Source organism: Amblyomma mixtum, chromosome 4 (assembly GCF_055824585.1).
Source record: "Amblyomma mixtum isolate Tamu chromosome 4, ASM5582458v1, whole genome shotgun sequence".
NCBI classification, from domain to species: domain Eukaryota; kingdom Metazoa; phylum Arthropoda; class Arachnida; order Ixodida; family Ixodidae; genus Amblyomma; species Amblyomma mixtum.
The window spans coordinates 9,972,868-9,998,283 of NC_143015.1; the positions used below are offsets into that span (position 1 = coordinate 9,972,868).

The window sequence follows — 25,416 nt, forward strand, 5'->3', positions numbered from 1 at the left end:
CTCCCGCTCCTCGTCGAGTAGGCTCGGCAAGGCAAAATCACCCCTTCCTTCTCCGGTGTAAGCCGGAGGCGTGGTGTCTGTGGAGTGCGTCACAGGGCGACGTCATGGCCCCGCCTTCAATAGAATTCTTTTCTTGGTTTTTGCATTTTCTCCGCACACTGAACGATCGAGAGGCGCGATCGGCTCGACCACCTAGACTTGTTAGCGAGCGCATCCTTTCATACATCTGTTTGTCATTCCCAGTTAACGAGCCACCTTTTCATTTTCTTTTAGGCCTCCCCACCGTTTCACGAGCGGAGGGGCGGAAGTCGGTTGTGTTCGAAACACACGGCGAAGCGCGGACCCGGCAACCGCCCGTTTGCTTTTCTCCATGCGTGTTTGTGTTCTGTGTGTTTGTGTCTTTTCTCCGCTCCAAAGCATATGTCATTCATTGGAGTCAAGGCGTACGCAAGATGCACGAAAGATAAGCGGTATGTGTGCGGAGCGGTAAAGTGGGCGAGCGAGGGAAAGGCTCTGCTGCACTACTAATTAAAACCTTGTTTTGGGGGGCTCGCATAGAAGAAAAGAAACTGAGAAGGGAGCGCGCACGCAGAGCGTCTCGTGACGGGATCACGGCGGGGGGGGGGGGGCGAGCCAACTCCCTCAGTTTTACTGTTTTTTTTACTTTTTATGGCTAGGGTTCAAGGCTGTCGCCGCACGCTCCCTCCGCAGTTTTTTTTTTGTTCCTTCATGCGGGTTTGTAGGCATGAGCCAGAACAGAAGGCGCTGCGGAAAGCGTTGTGCAGACGACGCGACGCCAAGGCTACGCCCAACCTTCTCCCGTCAGTCAGAACGATGCACCAATGGAGTGCCTTTAGCGAAAGTAGCCCCCCTTGACGTCAGCGGGGTGCAGAGTAGTGGGCCGGGCCCGTTTTTGAAGGAAGGAAAGAACGAACGGGCTTTGATTTGAATTTTCGCAGCTTTTCGGGGCGCGCATGGCTCTAGTATTTTGCAGAGGTTATCTTCGATGCCTCATCTATGCAGTGGGCTTGTTTTTCAAAAATGTCCGGACCCTGGTCAGTGGCCCTTTAAGCGGCGCCCCCAGGAGGGGTGCACTGGTCTTTAAAATAGCCGCAGGGCGTCTGAAATAATAGGCCCACTTCTGGCGTTCGCCCTTTGTTTCTGCCTTCGCATCTCGACAGCGTAGCAAGATGTGGGGCGTGCGACTTTGGTGTCTCACTTTCCGTCCTCGCTTGTCGCCGCTGCTTTCAAAGCGAAACGAACGGAAAGAAAGAAAAATACAAAGAAAACGCGCTAGCTGATGTGGGCCGGTGATGCGAGAGACCTGAGGCGTTCTTTCGGGCTGGGCGCCCCCCACTCTTCGAGGTGGGCCCTCCGAATCTGCGCCGGCCGCATTGTTCTGGGACGAGCGGGCGAACAAAGAAGGCGAGAGCGCCCTTGGCGTCACGCTGGCCGCCCCATGGACGCGTATTCCGTGGTGCAGAGCGTGGCTCTTGACTGCGCGTGCGAGATTGCCTCTAATTTTCGGCGCTTTCGCGCTGCGGATTCTATCTTAAAGGAGCGCGTGAGTGGTGGTGGTGGTGAAAAACTTTAATCAAAGAGAGCTTGAGGGTAAAAAAAAACAAACCCTGCTGCATGGTCGGTATCCTTAGTCCGGGACACCGCACGACGAGGCCCCGTCTCGCGCCCGCTTGTCCAGAGCCCTTTGGGACTCCAGTGCAGAGCAGTTGAGGAGGGCAGTCTCCCATGCCTCTCGGGTGGGGGTGGGGGAGGGGGGGAAGGTGAGGATTCTGAGTGCATGCCCACACCATGTGAAAGATATCGCAGATCTCTCCACAGTGCGGGCAGCGCCCATCTGTGTTCGGATCGAAGTGTTTTGCTATTGCAGGACAGAGAAGGGTTGCTGTCTGCAGGCGCCGCAGAGTTCGCTCCTCCGCCTTACTCAGCCCCTTGGCAGGTGCCGGGCTGTCGCAGTAATAAATTAGAAGCGCGCTCTCGCCGATCCAACTCGCACAAAAGTGATCTGGGCTCCTGGCCACCAGGGTCTACGAGGCAATGAGGCCGCTGATGCGGCCGCCCGAGCGCTCACACACCGGGCTCCTCATCCTAGCTCTCCTGGCTCAGAAGCTCATAAACCGCTTCTGCGGTTCCGCGTGAGTGGGCCCTGTCGGTTCCCGTGGACTCGTCCCCGACCAAATGACCGAGAAGATAAAGGTGGCAAGGGAATAATCAGCAAAGCGGGCTGCAGGGGCTGTTTCGCTTCTGGGTTGACTCCTCAGCCTGACACCTTAGGGAAGAGATGAAGGTGGAGGAAGAGGGGCCGCATAGTAAAGGGCTCCCAAGTAATTTCGACCACGTGGGGGACACTGATGTCGCTCAGCACACGTGCGCTGTAGGGACGGAGTGATGATGCGAATGACGTGATCAATCACTCACCACACACCTTCTTTTCCCGCAACACAGCTTCCACCACTTATTCTGTGGAGTACAAAGGCCGGCAGGCTACATCACCGACTACGGCAAGTTGGCAACACTGCTCCTAACCCCCGTCTCCCTCCACGACCGCCTTGTGCCTTCCCTTTCTCCTTCCGCTGCGAAGGGGGAAGAAGACTCCACTTTCCGGGGAAGGAATACAATCCCCTTCGAGGTTGTCCTGGGGGGAATTGTCCCTGCCTCCTCTCGTTTCAACATGCGCTTTTAGCATTTCGGCCCCGTCGAAACACGGCCGGTATTTGTTGTCGAGGGAGATGACACCGGCCTTATCGCTCCGTTTGCGTATAGGTTTCGATGGGAAGGCTACGAGGCAGTAGTACATTGCTGGGACCAACTCATGCTCTTTCACTTGAACTGAAGGCGAGGTGTTGGCCGAAGGGCGACGATGTAGAAAAGGAGCCTCTGTGCTTCGAGAGGGTGCGGGGTCCGCATGGTCTGCTGTTGCGGTCTTGCTGTCTCGTGTGTGTACGTACTCTAGCAAATAAAAAACGGCGAAAACTGAGACACAGGACCAGAAGAGCACCCCCCCCCCCCCCCCCACACACACACACACACACGCAGGCCTGCATAAGCTACCTGTCTGTCGGCAATGGAATGCCGACGTGCGCTTTCGCGAGAAAGTGGCTTTAGGTACGTGGATGAGTCAAAAATTAATCACTTGTCAGTCTGGCGGTGTGCCTTCCTCTGGTCCTCTGGCTGGATACTCCCTGGTTCTTTGCTAGAACATAAACTCGCTGAGCCATTCACGCTTCTCTGCACGTGTGCAACACGTCTGTCTTCCTAACGCCTGGGCAGCCGTGGCTCGAGACTCCATGCGTACTCGTAGAGGTGTGGCCGACGTGCAGTAATGCGGGGTAGTGAGATGAGGTGGTATGCTTATTATTAGAAGTGGGAGTGTCAGCTTTCGCGTCTCCCGCAGACTTTTGTCCCCGACAATGCCATGGTAAGAAAGCTGACCGCGATCGCTGGTGCAGCACGTGGCGACCGGTAGGCGCTGTCGGTGATCCTGTTCCCTGCGCCAATCATTGCGGCTTCCGATTCGCAGCTGTAAACCGTTGTGATGAGAGGGCGGAGGGTTCCGACTCCGGGGCGGTGGGGTCAACCCGATTTGGACACTATTTGCAAAGCAATTCTGTCGTCTGCACTGAACCCAGAACCCTAATTCCTGCATCACTACACAGCCTAATGTTCGTGCTTTTTATCACCAGTGCATTTTCTTTCCGCACCGCTTTTTGTATAAGAAAGGAAACTAGTGGCGAATTTTATGGATATGCCAAACAGGAAGCATTGTCGCTCAACTTGTCAGCGCATTTCAGCTTAAAAACTGTGAGCAGCTGTGCAGCTGCCCCGTGGTGAAAGGCGCGGGCCGCGCGCACGTATTTGTTGTTCTCTTCTTTCGCTCCGCTTTGATCACTTAGTATTCTTGCGACTGGATGTGGGCAGGACAGCTTCGGACGAATCGAGCGAAGCGCAGGCGGATTCTCTCCGGTCTAGAAGAAAGAAAGCGACGCGCCGCAGCAGGGGAAACTGCTCGCGGGCGAAAGCCCGGACGCGAGTCGGCGGCACGCTGATATAGTATTCTTTCTCTTTGGCCGTTTTCTCTCAGTTTCGCTCTGCCGGCGCTTCGTCATCGCTGCCGCGTCCTCTGGAGCCGGTCCCCCTCGCCGCGCGGAACAGCAAAAAATTAAAAATAAAAATAAATCTAGGTCACTGCGCTCGCGACGACGTTTCCAAATTCGGTGTCCCGGCCGCCGCTCCCTGGCATCGTGATTGCTCCGTGCGTTGGCGATGCGGGAGCCGCCATCTCGGCGGCGGCAGCGACTCTCGCGGGTGGGTGGGGTACTGGACCCATTCCAGTTTTCTGCCCTTTAGATTCCCGGGAGAAGAGTGCATTTTCAATTTGTTCTTTGCTAGTCCTAGCGTAGTTTTCTCTCCAGGCGGAGTCCGCCTCGTTCGTTCGTCGCTGGTATGTGGCCGCCGGCTGATGTCTTGCAGAACGGGGAAGGGAACGGCAGAAGGCGGCGGACGCCGTCTGGCAGGGGAAGAAATGTTTTTTTTTTCATCATCATCATCAGCAGCAGCCTGACTACGCCCACTGCAGGGCAAAGGCCTCTCCCACGTCTCTCCAACTGACCCTGCCCTTCGCCAGTTGCAAACACCGAATCCCCGCAAATTTCTTAATCTCATCCGCCCACCTAACTTCCTGCCGCCCCCTGCTACGCTTGCCTTCTCTTGGATTCCACTCCGTTATTACCCTTAAAGACCAGCGGTTTTCTTCTAAGGACCAGGCGTCCTAAGGACCAGGCGTCCTAAGGACCAGGCGTCCGTGCCGAAGCTTCGCGACTCTGCAGGTGGCGGGTCAGTCGACTGCCGTTACATCCAGGGCCCTGCTCATGGGTCTTCGCTGACAGCAGGGAAAGGCCCGAGGCCGTACTTGTTCTCCTGATTTCTTTTCTCACTTTTGTTGACTGCACCGCTCCCATGGCCCAGTTAGTTCGCTGTACGACGTCAGCTGGGGTAGCCCCGGGTCTCTCCTGTGTTATCACCGCCATTTTCTTCCTATCTCGGTCGAGTAGTTCCGTACCCGGCGAAACCTAATACTCCGCTGCGTTCCTTTGGAAACATCGGTGATTGTTTGGACGAAAACTAAGGAGTTTTTTAGGCGCGGATGGTATCGGCGCGTATCATGTCAGTATTACGGCTCGAAATCTCGGTGAGTCCCACAACGAAAATGGCGCAAGAGAGAGGGGCCCATGGTACTTGAGATCGGTCGCAACGAAATACGCCTCTGTTTACTTTGGTTCCTTGGTTTCTCTGGATGCTGGCTTCTCTCTCTCTCTCTCTCTCTCTCTCTCACACACACACACACACACACACACACACACACACACACACACACACACACACACACACACACACACACACACACACACACACACACACACACACACACAAAGGCTATAGCTGCTTATCAGCTGACATCTTGCTCAAAACCTTGTGAGTTAGCTTCTCCGCAAACTCCTTTTTCGCGGCTTAAAAGCGTCGTTCACAGACCGCGTTTGCACCCGCTTCTCTGCACACAAAACGCGAGGGCCGCCATTCGTTTGAATTGGTGTAGTTAAAATGACTTCTGGTTTGCTTTTTTGTATCGGGCGATGTATATACATAATCCTCACCGGAGCGAAAACCCGGCGCCATACGGCGTTGCTCAGAAAAATCGTGACTGGCTGGCGGGCAGTGACGTCATCAGTGGTTTCACCTTAGCGGACAAATCCCATTGGCTGGAGGGAACCGACGCCAGCAGACCAGGTTCGCCTGTGTGAAACCTGCACCTGCTGGGCGTGGCAGGTGGTGCGCAGGAAAAGCTCGACAAGGGCAACACGGGTCTCATCCCCACCGGTAACTTCCGGTTTCGCGTTGCCAAGCCAACACGTGATGAAATTAGGTGTTCCCGGTGTTTTTCTTAGGGGGAAAGTTTGGGACAGATGGCTCAGGTGGGGATATCACCATTATGTTCTCTCGTCAGCTGTCGCCTGCGCGCGATCTTGAAAGCAGCTGACCACTCGTCTTGGTTTCGCACTGAATTCGGATCGCCTCCCATTTTCGTTTTGGATAAAGTAGGCAGTAATGCATAATGTGAACGTGGTTCCCGCGCTGCGGAATAAAATGATGCGTCAGTATTCGAACCGGTTCACCCAAAAACTCATTTCACTGAAGCAAAAATAGTGCCGTCTGCGAAGTATACTTTTTACGCGTATAAGAGCTTCCCGAAGAAGCTCACAGAATCTCGCAGCTTGCACACACCGGCAGGACAAAAGTGTCGCGGTTGGCTTTGAAGCTCTCGTAGCGCAGTGGTCTGACATTATTGATTCGCACGCAAAACTCGATCGACACTTTGCTTTTTCTCCGCCGGCTCCTCTTCTATTTCGGCCCTAGTTTGGCCTTTATTGCGGCCCCGGACTCAGAAACGGTCTGCGTGGGCTTCGGGTGGCTGATTTGCCCGCGGTTGTTCGGCTCATGTTTTCGCGTGGTTGGACGCCCTTATAAAAATGGTCTATAGACGGTCGATAGACTTCTTACTGACTCTATTGACTTCCTATAGATAATGCTTTTGATCTATTCATAGTCTATGGACAGAAGTCTACTAAAAGTGTATGGCCGTAAATCTATAGATTGTGTCTATGGACTTTCTATGGCATTTGTATTGCCTATAGACTGTTCTCTAGGATTCGTCTATAGACAGTCTATAAACATTATAGACAGAAGTCTATAGACACTCTATAGACTGTCTAAAACTTTTTTTTGTAAGGGTCGCGAACACGCCGTCTTGCGCCGAACACAAAGTGACCGCTGCGGGTGGAGTTCAAAATTAAATTTCCGCTTCTATCCCCGGATGCACGGCGATATGCAAATATACCTCCTCGGAGTGGTCTCATGTAACGGAGTACACCACCCGGTCTCCCAGCCGTCGAGACGGAATGAACTAAGGCGGCCCGATTTAATTACATGCAAACGACCTTCGAGGACGTCTCCGTCGGGTATACGGCCAAGGGCGCGGCCGCCGTGCGTGGGTTATCTGCATGCGAGCAGCGATTGCCCCATTTCCTCGGCGCAGCAGCTGTCCGCGCAGTGCATTCATTATGGATGCCTGCTCTGCCGTCACGAAACAGCCTCGGCGGTTGGTCCACGGACTGCCGGGGATGTCTCTTCCTTGTATATTGGGGAGAAAAGTGCGGGCGGGTTTCGGGAGGAGAGGAAGGGGCTCTCCTGATTTGAAGCGCCCTCTTTTATGCGTATTCCTTATCATTTTCTTATAGGGGTTCCGGCCTGCGCTGCGTCCTTTTGTCTCTTCGTCCTTTATACCGCCTGCCCTCGCTGGCAGTGGCGGTTTCCTTCGTTCCGACTTGTTTACTTTCTTTCTCGCTTACCGATCTGCCCCTCCCCTCTTCCCTAAACCTCTCCTCTTTCATTTCCTTCCCCGTTTAACCGCTGTCTCTTGTTTTTTTTATTCCTGCCTGGCTGGCATTTTTTTTCTTTTTCCTATCTCCCTACTTCACGTACTTGCAGTGTTTCATCCCAGACTCGGATTTCGTACGCTCGGTTCGATTCCGTGCCTATTCCTTCGGTTTCGTTTCTTGCCCTCCTCCCTGTCCCCTGCGTTGCCGTTTCTTCCCCGAATGCAGCCTTCGACCTTTTCGCCTTCGCAACTCTTCCCTTTCGAGGCGCTCACTCCCGCAGTAATCGCTTCATTTATTTTCTCCCTAGCACCCCCCCCCCCCCCCCCCCCCCCCCGTTTTTATGCGGCGTTCCCGCTTTTTCCGCACCGTAATAAGCGGCACAGCCCTTTCCTTTCCAATCGCGCACTCCCGCATGCCCAGAATGTAACTTTCCGAGTTTCGTTGCGTAATCTCAGCTCCACTTCGGCGTCTCATCCCCCCCCCCGTTTTCTGCCTTTACTGGCACTCTCAAGTTCCACGCGCTTGAGAGCTGCGCAACTGCACCACTCTTTGAGAATTCCACCGCAAGGATTCAAATCTATAAGCTGTAGGTAAATCATGCCGAGTGTTTTTGCGCTATCGTATAAAAAATAGCGCTGTAATAGCGCTCGCCTGTCTGTGTCCTTGTTCTCTGTCGTCCGTTCGCGCTGTTTCCAACCCAAAATGAACAGATGCCATCAACTGTCCATTCTACTGCGTAATCGGCGTTTAAATGTTAGGGTTAACCTCGCAGCACCGGAGGAGTGCGGAAAAGCTCGACGTGACGTCACGGAAGGTAAGATATCAAATTTCCGCTGCCGCCAACCACACCCTGAGCAATACTGGTTGGGGGCTGGTTGGTGCATGTTTCCAGAAAAGGGTTGTAGCGCCGAAACAGAAAACACACAGAAAGCTCCCTGTCCCGTCCCGTCTGTCCCGTCTATAGCTTTCTGTGTGTGGTCTGTTTCGGCGCTACAACCCTTTTCTGGAAACACCCTGAGGTGCCTCGTTGGATGCTGCCAAGCAGCGCTCGGTGGGCTTTTGCCTGGTGGCGTCGTTTTTGTTTTCCTTCAAAGCAGGCGTTTATGCGTTGGAAATATACCGGTACCGTTGATGACGTCATCATGCGTCCCACACTGGGTACTGTGCGTTGCAGCGAAGCTTGAAGGCCGTCGCAATTTCAATCCGCTATTACGTCACCATTTCGAATGCGCTTAGACACACGGGATGCAAAACAAAATGCGACGTCATAGGCGCTTAGCTTCAGCTTTATTCCAGAAGGCCGCCGAACCACTGCATATATATGACTAACACCCATCAGGGATAAGAAATTTAACGCATGCGGTGGCGAGCGGTGAGACGGCGAAGGCAGAAAAACAAAAGATGGAAGATGGCATCCTTTACTGGATCGGACGGCATGCCAAGCTCGTTTGTCACTGAAACACCAACAGGGTGATAAATGAGGTAGCAAACGCTTCTTCACAACAGCTAGCACGGTGGAATGCTGTGACCAGACTTCTTTCCCAAAAACAGAGCTAGAAAACGCACAGACAGTTGAAGCATGGTGAATACATGGAATGGCACGAAAGCGTCAGAAGGTGGAAGGGTTTGAAGCCGATCATTTCCTTGGCCAGGTAGCTTTCTCCCGTTGCCCCCGGATATCGTAACGGTCCCTTAGTGGCTGTTGTTGCGTTGCGTAGCTGATGAGGAGATACTTTCTTATTAAAGAAAACAGACAACGTCTTATTGGGCAAGTTGGTGCATATTCATGTTAGAAGCGAGTTTTAGCGCAAACAGGCACAGGCTACAAGAAAGACGACACGCTCACACAAGGTGTGTGTGTGTGTGTGTGTGTGTGTGTGTGTGTGTGTGTGTGTGTGTGTGTGTGTGTGTGTGTGTGTGTGTGTGTGTGTGTGTGAGAGAGAGAGAGAGAGAGTGCGTGCGTGTTTTCATTCTCGCGGTCTGTGTCTGTTTGCTCTAAAACTTTTTACATGATTGATACTTTCTACCTGAACGAAGTGCGCATTCGCCTTGATTTCCTTCATTCGACGGTGTTTTGCTTCGAAGTTCTTCGCGCTTTCTTTCCTCAGTGGCGCGGCCGCATTCGGAAGAATTGCTGGGACGTTTTTTTTCCCTTTCTAGAACAGCTGTACTGTTCGGAGCTGAAGACGGGGAAATAAAATAAAGAAAAACAGAGCGGCATTGTCGCGGTTCTCGATTGTTTTCAGCGGTGCGCGCACGTCCCTCTCCCGTGGCCCGGGCGACAGTGGAGGATTTCAACGTGCGCTTTCGGCGGAGACGAGGAACGCTGGAGCGAGTAGAAGCAGCGGCACATTGAGCAAGCTGTGCCGCCTTCTTCAACAGCGCACAATGGACGTCGATGGGGACAGGCAAATGAGACGGGTGGCGCAAGAGGCAGAGAAAGAAGTAAATAACGAGTCCGTCTTTCCTCGCGCGGAGGAAACGCCGCCCGGCACTAAAAGGGAGAAAAGGGAGTCTTCACTGCGCCGTGTGCGCACTTCTTTCCGCCCCGGTGCGGGCTGAAGTGGGAATAAAGGGAGTCCCGAATAATTCTTTTTTTTTCTAAGCCCTCGCTCGTTGCCGCCACTGCGAGGCGGCCTCACGATGAAAATTGGGGAGGCGGAGCGCGGACTACGCTGCCGCGGTCTGGCCGAAATGAGAACGCTTTCTGAAAAGGGAAGTCGAGGCACGGAGGGAAATCCGTTCCTCGGAATTGGGGAAGAAAAAGATAAGGAGAAAGAAATGAGTGGCTTGCGAGGGAGGAGTCTCTCCTCGCCCACTTTACTGACTCCTTCGCGTTGCTCTGGCGTCGCCCTCTTTTTTGAGGAGGATGCTATCCGGAGCGCAGTTTTTCTTTCCTCTTTTCCCTTACGCAGTCTTCGGTTGTTCCGTGTTTACTTCTTTTATTCAAGGAAGCGAAAAGAGAGATGGGGTGGGCGGTGGAGAAGTCGTCGTCTCTCTGTCGCCCCGTGGAACCCAGAGCAGCTGCGGCCGACCGGAGTAATCATCTGGAAGCCGGGCCCGCGGTATACCGTTTCGTGGGGAAAAAAGGCTCTGGTCCGCGGCGCGCAGACAGGCGCGGGCCAGCAGGCAGTGGGGAGATGGACGTGTTATTAGACGGCCCAGCCTGGTGCTCGGTGGGGAAGTTAATTTGCAGCCGGCCGCTCTTTCAGAGCCGGTCGTCATGTCCGGAACGGCTTCTCTCCGGGAATCGAGGGTGGTAGTCGTCGTCGGGAGATGCCGCTTCCTCGACCCTTTTCGAGGATTCGCTGGCGACACCCTCTGCGATAGTCCCGGACGGAATTACTTCGCTCTGCTACCGCGGGTTGGCATTTCGTGTCCGAGGACACGGCTCGCTCTGCGCTTGACGTGTAAGAACGGGGCACGGCTTGTGTGTGCGTTGGACGGTGTAGCGTCTCGTATACGGCAGCATCGTTGGGTGAATTCGTTCTGGCTGTGCTTTCGAATTTCTGCGTGAGAGGAAGAAAACACTGCAGCTCGTTACGGATGGCAGGGAGGGAGAAAGAAAAAAGAAAACAACACCGTACTATTGCCCAGTAATAAGCGTTAGAACACCTTCCGTACGTCTGCACTATCAGGGTCCGGTTTACGGAGCGCTCCGTTAGACCTGTCCGCACGAAATGTGGACGCGGACATAGAAACACGGGCCCGCCGTGGTGCTCGGCTGCTGACCCTAAAGACGTGGGTTCGATACCGGCCGCATTTCGATGGAGGCGAATTGCTGGAGGCCCGCGTACTGTGCAATGCCACTCCACGTTAAAGAGCCTGAAATTATCCGCAGCCGTCCGCTACGGCGTCCCTGGTTACCTGAGTCGCTTTGGGACATTAAACCCCCATAAACCCAACCCGATGGAAACACTGGGCATAGGGGGCAGTTCTGCGACCTCGTATGTTACAACCATGGAAGAAAAAAACTAAGGAGGGAATGTGACGTCACGCGGCCAGCGTTCGCAAGCCGAGAGTTTATGAAGCCGTTTTTTCCCTCAGTTTTTTGCTCTCGCAGTCAGTCCTTTATGTTTTGGTTCTGGTACGTTTTAGTGCCCGCGTATGCGCGGCTTGTGGCGCGGGACATCCACAGCAAGGAGGTTGATCTACAGTCAGTCTGCCGTGCTAATCCGCGCATGCGCGCGCGCAGCGGGGCTAGATTTTATCGCACGCTATCACGTGGCGTGATCACGGCGGGACAAACAGTCTCTCTTTTTTTTTTTTTTTTTACTGTATCTCTACTTGTTGAGACTATGCTTCAAGGTTGTCGCCGGACACTCCCTTCTCAGTTTTTTTTCCTCCATGGTTTCAAGCCTGCAATGCATGACCGACTATAAGCTGCCACTTGTGACTAAATACACGCCTTTCTTTGTGTCCGCGCTCTCTTCACGCCGTGTGCGAGGCCTTGGGCAAAGTGCAACGAGTGCCGCCTCTGCTCAGGCCGCACGTGGCTCGATAGGCGCTGGCGCGCGCGTTTCGAGGAGGGAATGTGCGCGCCCGGAAGCCGCGGTCGCCAATTACGGCGCCCAGGCCCGCCTCGCCTCGGGCACCGAAGAGGAGGGGGGGCCCGAGGCAACGGATGTTGCGAGGATGCAGGCGCTCTCTGGCCGAGAGTGAGTCACTCGGTGGTCTGTGCAGAGCGGCCCTGAACGCGGACAGGGAAAGTGAAAGCGCGGGCTCTTCCCTGGTGGCAGTCGCCAGCCCAGCTGTACTCAGGACGCTGCTTCTGCTGCTAAGAAGGAAGGCGTGAAGACAAAAAGGAACACTACTGCTGAAGAAGGCACACAAACAGGGTGCGAACCGCTGTGCGTGAATGTAACTTTGTCAGAAGTTTGGGGCCCAGGGGGTTTTCTTTTGAGCCACACTGTGTCGTTCTTAATGGATCTCTAGCGCTCCAAATTTCCTGGACGTGAGAAGATTTCTGGTACTGCCTCCTGCAATAGGTAGGACTTCCATGAATGCTGCTGGAGTCCCAATATAAAGCTTGGAAGTGAACCCCCTGGGCTCTAAACTTTTGACAGACTGTACGTGCACGTACTGCAGTGAAAACAAATATCAACAACAAAAAAGGTTGGTTGGTTTGGTTGGTTTATGGGGTTTAACGTCCCAAAGCAACTAAGGCTATGAGAGACGCCGTAGTGGAGGGCTCCGGAAATTTCAACCACCTGGGGTTCTTTAACGTGCACTGGCATCGCACAGTACACGGGCCTCTAGAATTCCTCCTCCAAAGAAATTCCACCGCCGCGGCCGGGGTCGAACCCGCGTCTTTCGGGTCAGCAGCCGAGCGCTGTAACCACTGAGCTACCGCTGCGAACGAACCACAACAAAAAAAAAAAGGCGGAACAGTAACGACACTGCTTCGTTTGTGTACCCTTTCTGTGCACTTGTCGTGCGGTGTCGTGTCCCTGCTCTGAATCTCCAGCTTGCCGACGCGTGCGCTTTGCGCGGTTTAACAGCTACCTTGAACGAAGTTCAGCGAAAAGAAGAGGCGTTGAATACAGTGTCGTAGGCAGTTTGTCGCTGACTTGTCGGCAGTCCTCGCTGAGGCAGTGTCGGTGCTTACGTAAGTGTCGTTTAGCCAATCATATTTTAAAGCCAGGAACTTCAGGATCTGCAGGAGTCATCAGAACTGTCAAGGCTTGGATCGTTTCGTCTGCTTACGGTGAGCAGCTTTTGACGGGGATATTATCAGCGGATTAAGGGCTAATACCCATCTGAACCACGTCCGGAACCGATTGGTTTTCGTCTTGCATACAGTATGCCTGTGCCTTTTAAAAAAGGATTGATAGCTGGCGGAGTTGGTAAAAGTGTACTGCGGGTGGTAGAGCGCGAAACAGACGAAAGCACAAAAAAAAAAGACCCAGACGGCACTCGTCTGTGGTGTGTCTTTCCTTTGTGCTTTCGTCTGTTCCAGTCTCGCTGTACCGTCTTTTAAAAGCCGCAATGGATGCTCGCGTTCAGGTTGCCTGTATTGGGTGTTCTGCCCACGCTTTCCGACCGCTACATGACGCTTCCAGCGTAACTTGTCAGCTCTAAAGTATTGAAGTTTGGGCTACTTGGTCTATGATTTCTCCTACGCCCTGTAGCTCAACAAGCTGCTACTGACTTTGCCGAAGAGGAGTTACCGGGGCGAGTTGGTATGGTGTTGTGTACTGCAGATTTAGAGAGCACAAAAGAAGGGGACATAAGTTCAGTCGAGAGTACAACGCATATGTTGTTCGTCGTTTCAGCACCGTGTCCCGAATTTCGCGCTGTCTAAATTTGCAACACGACAGATCTTTACTTCCGTCGTTATTTGTTGCGCTGCGGTGCCTCGAAGAAATAGACCCATGTGCCTTTTCGTGCTGGCCGCGCAATCGACTGAAGCCCACTTCTTTCCGGAATCCACGCCACACAGAGATCAGGGAAGTCGTGTAGTTCTTGACAGGACATACTTGAACGGTTAAAGGGTGGGGTGCTGTCCGCTGACGGCCGTTTCGCTCGGACAAAAACGAGTACTCTTTTTGAAACATTTCGTGTCCATCGGTCCGAGGCTTGAAAACGACTACTCTTTTCGAAACATTTCGTGTCCATCGGTCCGAGGCTTGAAAACGAGTACTCTTTTCGAAACATTTCGTGTCCATCGGTCCGAGGCTTGAAAACGAGTACTCTTTTCGAAACATTTCGTGTCCGTCGGTCCGAGGCTTGAAAAGCGAGTACTCTTTTCGAAACATTTCGTGTCCGTCGGTCCGAGGCATGAAAAGCGAGTACTCTTTTCGAAACATTTCGTGTCCATCGGTCCGAGGCTTGAAACGAGTACTCTTTTCGAAACATTTCGTGTCCATCGGTCCGAGGCTTGAAAACGAGTACTCTTTTCGAAACATTTCGTGTCCATCGGTCCGAGGCTTGAAAACGAGTACTCTTTTCGAAACATTTCGTGTCCATCGGTCCGAGGCTTGAAAACGAGTACTCTTTTCGAAACATTTCGTGTCCATTGGTCCGAGGCTTGAAGACGAGTACTCTTTTCGAAACATTTCGTGTCCATCGGTCCGAGGCTTGAAAACAAGTACTCTTTTCGAAACATTTCGTGTCCATCGGTCCGAGGCTTGAAAACGAGTACTCTTTTCGAAACATTTCGTGTCCATCGGTCCGAGGCTTGAAAACGAGTACTCTTTTCGAGACATTTCGTGTCCATCGATCCGAGGCTTGAAAACGAATACTCTTTTCGAAACATTTCGTGTCCATCGGTCCGAGGCCTGAAAACGAGTACTCTTTTCGAAACATTTCGTGTCCATCGGTCCGAGGCTTGAAGACGAGTACTCTTTTCGAAACATTTCGTGTCCATCGGTCCGAGGCTTGAAAACGAGTACTCTTTTCGAAACATTTCGTGTCCATCGGTCCGAGGCTTGAAAACGAGTACTCTTTTCGAAACATTTCGTGTCCATCGGTCCGAGGCTTGAAGACGAGTACTCTTTTCGAAACATTTCGTGTCCATCGGTCCGAGGCTTGAAGACGAGTACTATTTTCGAAACATTTCGTGTCCCCTCGGTCCGAGGCTTGAAAACGAGTACTCTTTTCGAAACATTTCGTGTCCATCGGTCCGAGGCTTGAAAACGAGTACTCTTTTCGAAACATTTCGTGTCCATCGGTCCGAGGCTTGAAGACGACTACTCTTTTTGAAACATTTCGTGTCCATCGGTCCGAGGCTTCTCTCCCGCCCCTTCGTGCCGGTATTGTATACGAGGAGATCCCTGACTCTACGAAGGTACTAGAAGAGCAGTCTCACTTGGCTTTGTGTCTGTCCTCGCTAATTTCCTATCCTGGCAGATAGATGCGTATCTCGGCTGCAAGACGCGGCTGTTTTGTTTCATTGTCTGCGGATATATGCACGGGTCGGTCAGACGAAGTAACCTCCAGGGGTGTCGCATGTGTCTATCCCGCGGTGCTGCGTATACTAAACCCAACATTTTCCCGTCTACAGCCGCAGAGTTTGCTGTACCGCGTGCATTCGTGGGCCATCCAAAGCATGGTGGGCCATCCAAATTTCGGAGGGCCACCCACATTTTGGGTTTGTGCCAAACCCATTCTGGGGGTGTGTAGGTCGGTTCCGAACGCGAGTCTACAAAATTTTCAAAATTTCGGTGCTGGGCCAATTTCATTTTGAGACTATGTCAAGCTTGTCTTCCACCGGAGCGGATCAGGATGCACTGTCAGCCAAATTTGGCTTAGGGCAAAATTTCGGTTGTCCTAACCATATCTAGAACACGTCTTATGCGTCCATGTGTTGCCATCCTTACCATGCAGGGCCATCTCCAAACGAACTTTGCTTGGTGTGTCAGACGTCTCTGAGTCGGCCATATTGTCGCTCCAAATTGAGCCGCGTGACCCGAGGCTTCACTCATCCCACGGCTTTCACTGAAAATGTAGCTAGAAGTGCTTTCGCAATAAAATTCGTCCTAGTCCGGGGTTCGAACCGGGGACCATCGCCTCACCGCGGCAGTCGTTCTACCAATTGAGCTAACCGGGACGGTACGCACGGTAGGGGAAGAGCGGTTTGTGTTTGTCCAATGTTTAGGCGAATTTTATAGCTGCGCTTTGGTGGATGCCCCTAAACACTGGACCGACACCCTAAGGACAATGGAAAAGAGCCCCTCGCTACGCCCTTCTTCCACCAGCTACCGCGAACCGTCCGCGGCTGACCCTGAAACGGTGCCACGTCTCGGAGCTGCTGCCTCTCGGCGATTTGAGGACGCGCACAGCGGCGGTGCGGCCCCTTCGGTCGACGAGCGCGGCCTTTTGTCGCGCAAAGAAGGGCAGCGATTGCGGCGTTGTTCCGCCACGACAGAAATGCAGCGGGCCGGTTCCTCCGAGGCGGCGGCTCGTCGTTTTTCCGCTCCCTCCGCCCAGCAGCTCCTGGCAGTGGTTTCGGTGCTTGTGAATCGCTGCTTCAGCGGATCTTTTCCAGAGCTCGGCCGGAAGTCACGTCGGTGCCGGAGCAGCCCAGTCCCGGTGCTCGAAGGTTTGTTGTTGTTGAGCGAAGACGTAGGCCAGCTGGTTGGCACGGGCTCAAGCCGGCGCTGCCAGCGAACATGCGCCTCTGGGCGAAGCTATCTGGGCGCCGTGGGAGCTTGCAGGGTGCGCGCGGGCCGTGTTCGAACCGGCCGGAAGCCGCAACAACGGTCCGCGTTCAGAGGGGTAGCTGTGGTTGTCGTCGCCCGCCGTCAGATCTCCTAGAACCTGGCGGTGGTGGGCTTCTCGCGTTGCGGGCTGGATACGGAAGGGCTGTCGGTGTTGGGCAGCTGATTGAGAAAGTGTGTCTCGGTTAAGCTGCATCGTGGAAATTGCACCTTCGGCTGCCGGCCAATAGGAATGCTTATTTTATTTATGTATTATAAGGGTCGTGTAGATGTTACAGGTAGGAGTGGCAGGTGGGCACAAAAATGGTTGGCGGTTTAGCATTGCTAAGCACGAAACAATGTGGAAAACACGGCTTTTTGCTGCTCGACACCACCGCCATGTACCTCACAGCGTGATTGAGGTGTCCACTGAGTCAGCGAGCCAGTTATGAGCCTTTCCTTTCGCTCAGGATCAATGGAGTCTAAACCTTCGGCTGGTTTTGAGAATAGAAAATGCGGAAACCTGGCTCATCTGTAGGTGGTTGCCACCACCTAACTCACAGCGCGATTGAGGTGTCCACTGACCCTGTGAGCCAGTCTGTTACGCGAGGCTTCACATACATACACAGACACACAGCTGAAACCCGTGGAGTGTGGCTAGAAGTGCTTTCACCCTAGAAATTCAACTAAAGGGGAGTTTTAACCTAAGTGATAAAAAGTGCAGACTTGGAGGCTTCATGTTCAGGGATGGAGGAGATGCAGTTGACTGCAGACCGAGCTGGTCTTTAGAACGAAAGAAGGAAAACACTGGTTAGGTCTACAACGTATGCTTACTTTCAACTGTTGCACGGTAACGCGTAATTTGGAGCAATGAAGAGACCTCCTTTCAGTGGTTCATTAGCGTAGCATATTTTGGGAAGTGAGAAAGCCGAGAAATATAATTACTTTCAACTGTTGCAGGAGCAATGAAGAGACCTCCTTTCAGTGGTTCATTAGCGTAGCATATTTTGGGAAGTGAGAAAGCCGAGAAATATAACGTGCATCGAAAGATCTCGGAAGTACAGTTTTCTTTTTCCTGAGCTTGGCACTAATCCGACTAGAGTATATTTAGCCAAGCTGAAGCGAGCTGGGCGATATTGAACGGATTCAAGAGCAGTATAATGAGTGACTTAGGGCCTTGACGACCACTCGAGAAGGCACCGGCGTGGAAAACCAGCCTCTGGAAAACCCGTGAAATCGCACTTTCGCGTGATGGTTGTGTACATCAGAGATACCAACGACCAAACATCTGATTGGACACCTGGCCCTGCTTGATCGCCTGCTCAGCTATGCTTCCCCCTTTCAGTTTGTGTGTGTGTGTGTGTGTGTGTGTGTGCGTGCGCGTGTGCGTGCGTGCGTGTGTGTGTTCGGCTGGCTTGGTGCTGCTCCTGGTCCCTTTGTGTATGATGTTCTCGAGCGTGCATTCCAGTAATACTATGCTGCAGGCAGGAAAAACGATAGTCGTGAAGTGGCGCGTCTGGCTCGAAACTAAAGTTCCCCGCTCGATCAATTCCCGCTTACGAGCGCAATTAACGTACTGTTTCTTTTTTTTTTTGGCGTTATGTAGGGGGAGTGTATCTACTTCTGTGGATAGGATAGTATAGGAAAACTTTTAATGTCCAACAGAAAGAGGGTAGCCTGAGGGCTACCCGCCTAGACGACGGCCGAGAGGTCTTGACTCTCGGCGGCGGCTTCGGCCAGTCGGACGAGTTGTAACTGAGTCGCCGGGTCGGAGCTCAGTAGTAAGGTCTCCCATTGGTCTTTCGTGTTTATACCTCGTCCCTCCCGGGGGGGGGGGGGGGGGGGGGGGGGAAGGGGGGGGGGGCATGAGGACATTCCCATAGTATGTGGTCCAAGGTGGCCCTAAGTTCGCAGTTTGCGCATTTGTCTGAAAATTGCCCTGGGTACATAAGACTCCAGGGGGCCGGGTTTTGGAAAGGTGTAAGTTTGTAACCGGCGTCAGTTGATGGCTTGGTATCTGGACAAGGATCTATCCGCGGGACGAAGTCTAGCTCGTTGCAAACGATAGTGTTGTGCAATTTCTCTGTGGGTCACCATGCGATCCCTGTCTGTAAAGACCACCTCGCTCGGGTCCGCCCGGAAGGAAAAGCCTCGGGTGAACACGTGGGCCGTCTCATTACCAGGCAGGGATGCATGTCGTCTCTCACTCTGCCTTAGCAGGAATGAGCAGTAAAATTTACTCCCTGGGGTCATGGAAAAATGTGCGTCGGATTGCCCCGCGTGCTTCTCGCCTCCTGTTTGAGAACTTGGCGATTTAGGCGTAGTCGTCTCAGGCGTTTCATTGGGGCCTTTCCCCGAGCATGCGCTCGTGACGCGTTCCCGTGGAAGGAGCTGTACAGCTCTTGTGGAGCAACGTCGGTGCCTGCGCCAGTGACCGGGTCGCCAGCCAATGCAGCCAGGGGGTGATGCGCGCTCATCGTCTTCTTCCGGTTTCGCCTCCGCTGACGTGACCCTTAATCGGTGCCAGGCTGCTTCGATCGCCGTGCTCTCCTTTCTGGCCGCCGCCGCCTTTTGTTTCCGCGCGCGCCCCTTCCGGTTCGACGGCCGCCGCCGCTAATGACCCCCCCCCTCCCTCGCGGTGCGGGCTAATCTCCGCCGGGGCCTCGTGCGAGGGGGCGTCCCTTGAGAGCCGGTTGTGTTTTACGTTTGCACCTTGTCTTAAGGCAGGAACGAATAAAGCGCCGAACGCAGCAAATTGATTTCGTAGGCAAATGCGAGATCATCGAATTCCATAATAGAGGCAATTTATGGCGTACCAGCTTGCACACGGGACAGACTCAGGCCATCGCGCCGTTTAGTCCACATTGTGCGCGGTGCGGCGACGAGCAGTGCTGATCATTCAAGGACGGGAGGGGTGCACAGCTGAGGCACGTGCCAACTGACCCATTTGTCCTCCGTTCCGGGATTTCTGCGCACGACGTAGAGCACTGCAACGACGTCTTCAGCCTGCAGTTCCTGACCGGTGTGGTCCCCTCGAGCCCCGCACGTGGCTGCTTCTACTTTACGGCTGTGCGATGTCACAGAAGAGTGAAAACTGACTCCGAGGAGAAGAAAACAGCCGCAGCTGTTTCGCGCTCGATCGGGCTGAACTCCGGCTTGAGGAAGCTGCCGCCACGGCCGGGGTTTGGTACCGTGTCTTCGTGTCCAGAAGTCATCGGAGGAATTAGACGGTGATTTTACCTAATCCAGGAGTTTTACAGCGAAGAACGGGAGCAAAGAACACAAGGATGAGAAGTGGTGCCAGTACCTTCCGTGTTCTTTGTCCTCCGCATTTGCGCTAAAACCTTCAAATTGGGGACATATTCTAGCCCAAAGCAGTGAAAACTACATAGTGCTTACCTTACGTAAAACACTTTTAGGACAAACCTACTCCGAAAGAGTGCTAATTACAGCACACTTTATTCGCAAGAAGACCTAACGAAATGAGCAAGACTATAGTCGACTCCGTCTTACTTGTATCCGTACGAAGCATCAAAAATTGTTTTGGTTTTCGCCGGCCGACACGAAAGCGATCAGCTGCTAACATCAGGTCGTCCCGGCCGCCGCGGTGGCTCAGTGGTTATGGTGCTCGGCTGCTGACCCGAAAGACGCGGGTTCGATCCCGGCCGCGGCGGGTGAATTTCTTTGGAGGAGAAATTCGAGGCCCGTGTACTGTGCGATGTCAGTGCACGTTAAAGAACCCCAGGTGGTCGAAATTTCCGGAGCCCTCCACTACGGCGTCTCTCATAGCCTTAGCCGCTTTGGGACGTTAAACCCCATAAACCAACCAACCAACCATCAGGTCGTCCCAAACGCACGGCGCTCTTTCCCGCAATATATCTTTTTTCCGTAGCCGACGACAATGCAATACGTACACGTCGCGACTGAGAATAAGTCCCGCTTGCTGCTAAATGAAGAGAAGACATCTCACCGAACTCTCTCGGATGGATGGGTCCGCGCAAGTTGGCCGAGATGTTCACTGCGGCTGAGTCTACATATCGTTGAGTGTGACAACTCCTCGGGCACGTGGGGAATTTCAGTGGTTCTTTTAAGTAATGGGAACCCATGAAATGTACTGAAGACGTGTACATGATTGCAGAGACCTATCCATATATCTTCAGGGCTCGGTATACGTCAGCCCACAGTTGCGCTGTCCGATAAAGAACTGTCACGGTTTCTTAACCTCTCGTGTGCATATGTGTTCTCTTGATTGAAGCATGTCAGCGCTCGTCGTGCGTGCACTTTCTCTTCTAGCAAGACATTCGACTGGGCTAGTTGGTAAAGATCCATGGTGACAGCACAGCGCAAAAGACGAGGAACCAGAGTAAGAAAGACACAGGACATGCGCTGTCCTGTGTCTCTCTTACTCTGGTTCCTCGTCTATTGCGCTGTGTTGTCACCATGAATCTTTCTCCTCTGTTCTTTCATCTTGTTGGCGCTGCTTTCTTGAGCACGAACCGGCGAAGCCCCCTGACCGTGGCCTCCGCCGATCTGTGCAGGCCGCCCCTGTCGTTCCCGGAGCGCGAGCCGAGCCGGCCGCCCAGCTACCGGTCGCGCACCAGCTCGGCGGCGGGCGGCGGCATCCTGCGCTCGTGCGTGGGCGGCAACGCCTCGTGCAGCCAGGACACGCTGGCCACCATGAGCCCGGCCTCCCCGGCCACCGAGGACGACGAGCCGCCGCTGCACAGCCGCAACCCGTCGCTGACGCTGAGCACGCTGTCGCAGGAGGACGTGGCGGCGGCCACGGGGCAGCCGACCACGGGCCACCGGAGCTTCAACGCCAGCGTGCTCGGGTCAGTCTCCTTCTCAAGGGCGTCCGCAGAATTTTTTGCAGGGGGGGGGGGGCCCCGTTGGTGCCCCGGGGGGGGGGGTATGTTCGTAGCAAAAAGGCGCTATTTGCGGAGTAAATTTATTTATTTATATATAAATAAAAATTAAACAAAATGCACACATGAAAGAAAAATTACAAACAGCAAATTAAAGTGCGGCTAGGAGAGGTGCATTGGAGTTTATCAACGAAGAAACAACTAAAATTAATAAAAAATGCAAAAAGATGCTATATCACTTCGTGGAGAAGAGTGCTCAGTCTTCCTGCATACGGGTTCTCGACTCACCCGGATTGATGACCAGCACACAGCACAATATGTTCGCAAACACGCAACTACAGTCACTCAGTCAGTCTTCCTTGAACAGCAACTGTAGGTGCCTCGGATTTTTCTGCGCGAATTGCCTAATTACACGTGTGATAAATTCACTTCTGTGCTTCATTACACGCTCTAGGTGCACACTCATCATACACATTGATTGGAAAAACTGTTGAACGCGTACGTTGAAAACAAAAGATGACTATATATACAGCGAAAACTTATTTACAAGATAAATGCACGCTCGCAGCTTCATACACCTCGCTCCATCTTGCTTGCGCATCCGCACAGTCGAGCAACCCCACACACACTGCTCGCCGCTCGTCGTTTTCTCGTCCGCTGTCTTGGTTGTTCTCAGCTTCGCTGACAACCGGCCACTAAAAACACCCAAGCACAAACACAGAGGCGCGCACACGTGCGAGGGCTTACTTGCCGCAGTATCCCCGAATGTGCACTTTGGGGGTGAAAGGAACGCCGCGCAACTTCCGAGGGGAAGGGACACTCGCCACTCCGGTCGGAAAATTTGTTTTTGTGTTTTTATGGGGTTCAGAGCCCCAAAACGACTCAGGCTATGAGGGATGGAGTAGTACAGAGTTCCGGGTAATGTCGACCACCTGGGTCTCTTTACCATGCACTGACACGCACAGTACATGGGCGCTGTTGTGATTTGAGGCCCAGCCAGAGGTGACAGGCGAGCCAGGCAGGCGCCATCGGGCTGCGTTGACCAAAGGCGCTGGTTTTCACAGAAGACGCAAAGAACGCTGGTGTGGGGGCGCCTCGGGAGACTGCGTCGCCGTGAACAAAAGCAGCTAATCGCCTTTGCCGGAGATTCTGAAAGCGGCGCTTCTACCGAACTGCGCTACACGTGGATCGGAGGAGACAGCGAGCGGCGGCGGCGCCAACTCATCACCCGCTTGCCCCTGAGCAGCCCGACAAAGCGGGGGTGGACACGGCTGATTTGTCCTTCCCTCCTTAAGAATTTATCGGTGACCGGCGTAACGACATAGGCGAAAACAAGATGCCCCGTGCACTGTCTGCCTCCGTGTCGCTATCTCTCTAGAGATCAAAGAAACAGACACCCATCTCAAGGCGGCTCGAAACACATGCTCGCCGGTGCCGCTGTATGTCTGGAACAGGTCGCCCTTCAGTAGAGCTAACGATGGCGTGGTTTGAAAACGGCGGAACGACGCACGCCCGGACGCGGCATTTCGCAGATGTGACCATGCGGGGCTGCTTTTACCCTTTTGACTGAGCCCACCACGGCCCCTGGCGTGCGGCCATCACTCACGGTTCGAGTGAGTGATTTTCCAGGGGGGTGCAACCGCCCCCCCTTGCCCCCCCCCTCCGGACGCCCATGCTCCTTCTTATCCCTTTAGGGTCACAACAGCTTGAGGCGGGAAGCGTTTTCATCGTAACCATGCATAGGCGTCTGGCTTCCGTATGATTCATATATCGAGAGAGGAATTAGGCCATTTGGTGCATGGTAAGTAAAATTAGCAATGCGCAGGTGCGTCAGGCACCAGCGTTAACTGTGGACAGCTTAACAGTGGACATAATTTTCCTGAATCCATGGTGGCGCGGTGATAAAACCTTTTCCTCGTTAGTGTGGCGTTATGGCCCTTGCCGGACGCTGAGCACACACATTTCCACAGTGCATTTTTGGGACTTTATACTTCGAAAAATTCGGTTTTGCATCGGTTTCCCGTAGAAAATTTCACGCTTGGGGGGGGGGGGGGGGGGGGCTGCCTTCCAGCCAGCCAGCATTCAAATAGGACCAGTGCTTCCTTTTAGCTCTAACTGAGATTGGGCAGCTGGCCAACTGACCAACAGTTGGCAACAGTTGGCCATTTGGCCAACTGAGATTGGCTGTCTTCCACTGGGCCACGAACTGTGACCACTTGGTTTCGAGCCGGGTGATCTCAGTTAAAAGTTTGTTTAGGTTTGGTTTGGTTATTGGTGTTTACCGTCCCAAAGCGACTCAGGCTATGAGGGACGCCACACTGAATTTCGACCACCTGGGGCTCTTTAACGTGCACTGACATCGCACAGTACACGGGCCTCTAGAATTTCGCCTCCATCGAAATTCGGCCGCCGTGGCCGTGATCGAACCCGCGTCTTTCGGGCCAGCAGCCGAGCGCCGTAACCACTGAGCCACCGCGGCGGGGCTCAGTTGTAAGTGTAGTTAATATCCCGGTGTAATTCCACCCCATTGAAGGTTATCATGCACTCTGCAGGGTCAACGGCGGCAGCCTGTCGTCGACCACTTCCAACCGGGACACGCCCAGCCCGCCCCCCGGCAGCTCGTCGCGGGCGCCGGACCCGCACCTGCTGCGCAAGAACCACGACGTGAACACGGTGACCATCGTGCAGACCACGGACACGTCGCAGGTCATCAACCAGGACACCGTGATCGTGTCAGTGTCGGGACACAACGCGCGCACGCTGGTGCTGCCCTCGGGACACTCGGAAGTGCAGGTGACACTCGCGCACGTCTGACACGCGGCCGCCCGGCGCGCCTCGCCGCCGCCACCGGACGCCCCGTACGCGTGCACCGCCGCCAGGCACTGCGGATGCCGGCGACGCGGTGAGGAGGAGCACCGCGGGGACGAGGAGCGGAGGCGGAGGCGGCGCCGGCCGCGGGACGACGACGGCATGCCGGTGAGTGCTGTGGGGGACACCCTGTGCGATGGATGCAACCGCTGGTATATAGTAGTAGCTCCCTGTTTTTTTTACGGAAAGTTGCTGGGTCACTTGGTACATCCTGTTTTTTTTTACGGAAAGTTGCTGGGTCACTTGGTACATCCTGTTTGTTTTACGGAAAGTTGCTGGGTCACTTGGTACATCCTGTTTGTTTTATGGAAATTTACTGGGTCACTTGGTACATCCTGTTTGTTTTTGCGGAAAGTTGCTGGGCCAGTTGGTATATCCTGTTTGTTTTACGGAAAGTTGCTGGGCCAGTTGGTATACGATCTCAACAAAAACAGCGCGCGAAAGGCAGGACCAAGAAAAGGAGACACACATTCATTCTTTTGATATTTATTGCGAACGGTGCAATAAACATTCAGTCGTTAGTTAGCGCTGTGCATGTCCTTTTCGCAGTCCTGTCTTTCGCGTGCTGTTTTCATTGAAATCCCTGATTTTTGTTATCACAGATCGCGGTAGACAAGCTGAACTCTTTATTTATTTTTTATTTATTCAAGTTACCCTTGAAGGCCCTCCAGAAGAGGGTATTACATAGGTGGGGGGTACAATCATATTAGTAATCGAGATACATTTTAACAAATAAGTGTAGCAAAAACGTTAATTAAAACATAAGGCATAACACAAAGAAAAAATGAACACTAACAAAAACAGCAAACTTTAACACATATTCGTCACAGCGAAGGAGCTCTTGGAATTTTTTATTGTCAGTTTCTGTGGTGATGACTAATGGCAAACAATTCCATTCAGTGATAGTACGGGGAATGAATGAATTGGAGTAAGACGATGAATGACAGTTTACGCGTGTAACTTTGAAAGAATTATCACGGCGTGGAAAGATGGCATCAGGTGACTGAAACAAATCACTGCGAAGGGATGGGTGCTGATAAAGCTTATGGAGAAGGGTTAAGCGAGCAAGTTTACGGTGATATGCAAATCTTC

General features: G+C 53.3%; 1 protein-coding gene across 2 annotated transcripts in view; it reads left to right on the forward strand.

Moving 5' to 3' along the window:
* The window catches only part of LOC149345658 (uncharacterized), a 192,081-nt gene extending 167,660 nt beyond the window's left edge, over positions 1-24,421 (forward strand). The window contains exons 4-5 of one of the 2 annotated variants that reach the window (XM_089586166.1): positions 21,130-21,423; positions 24,009-24,421. In XM_089586166.1, the coding sequence (XP_089442292.1) occupies positions 21,130-21,423; positions 24,009-24,270 (556 nt within the window). In that variant the 3' untranslated portion in view covers positions 24,271-24,421. The remainder of the gene's footprint in view (positions 1-21,129; positions 21,424-24,008) is intronic. The other variant, XM_089586165.1, reaches the window with a different exon arrangement.
* Positions 24,422-25,416: the final 995 nt, after the last annotated feature.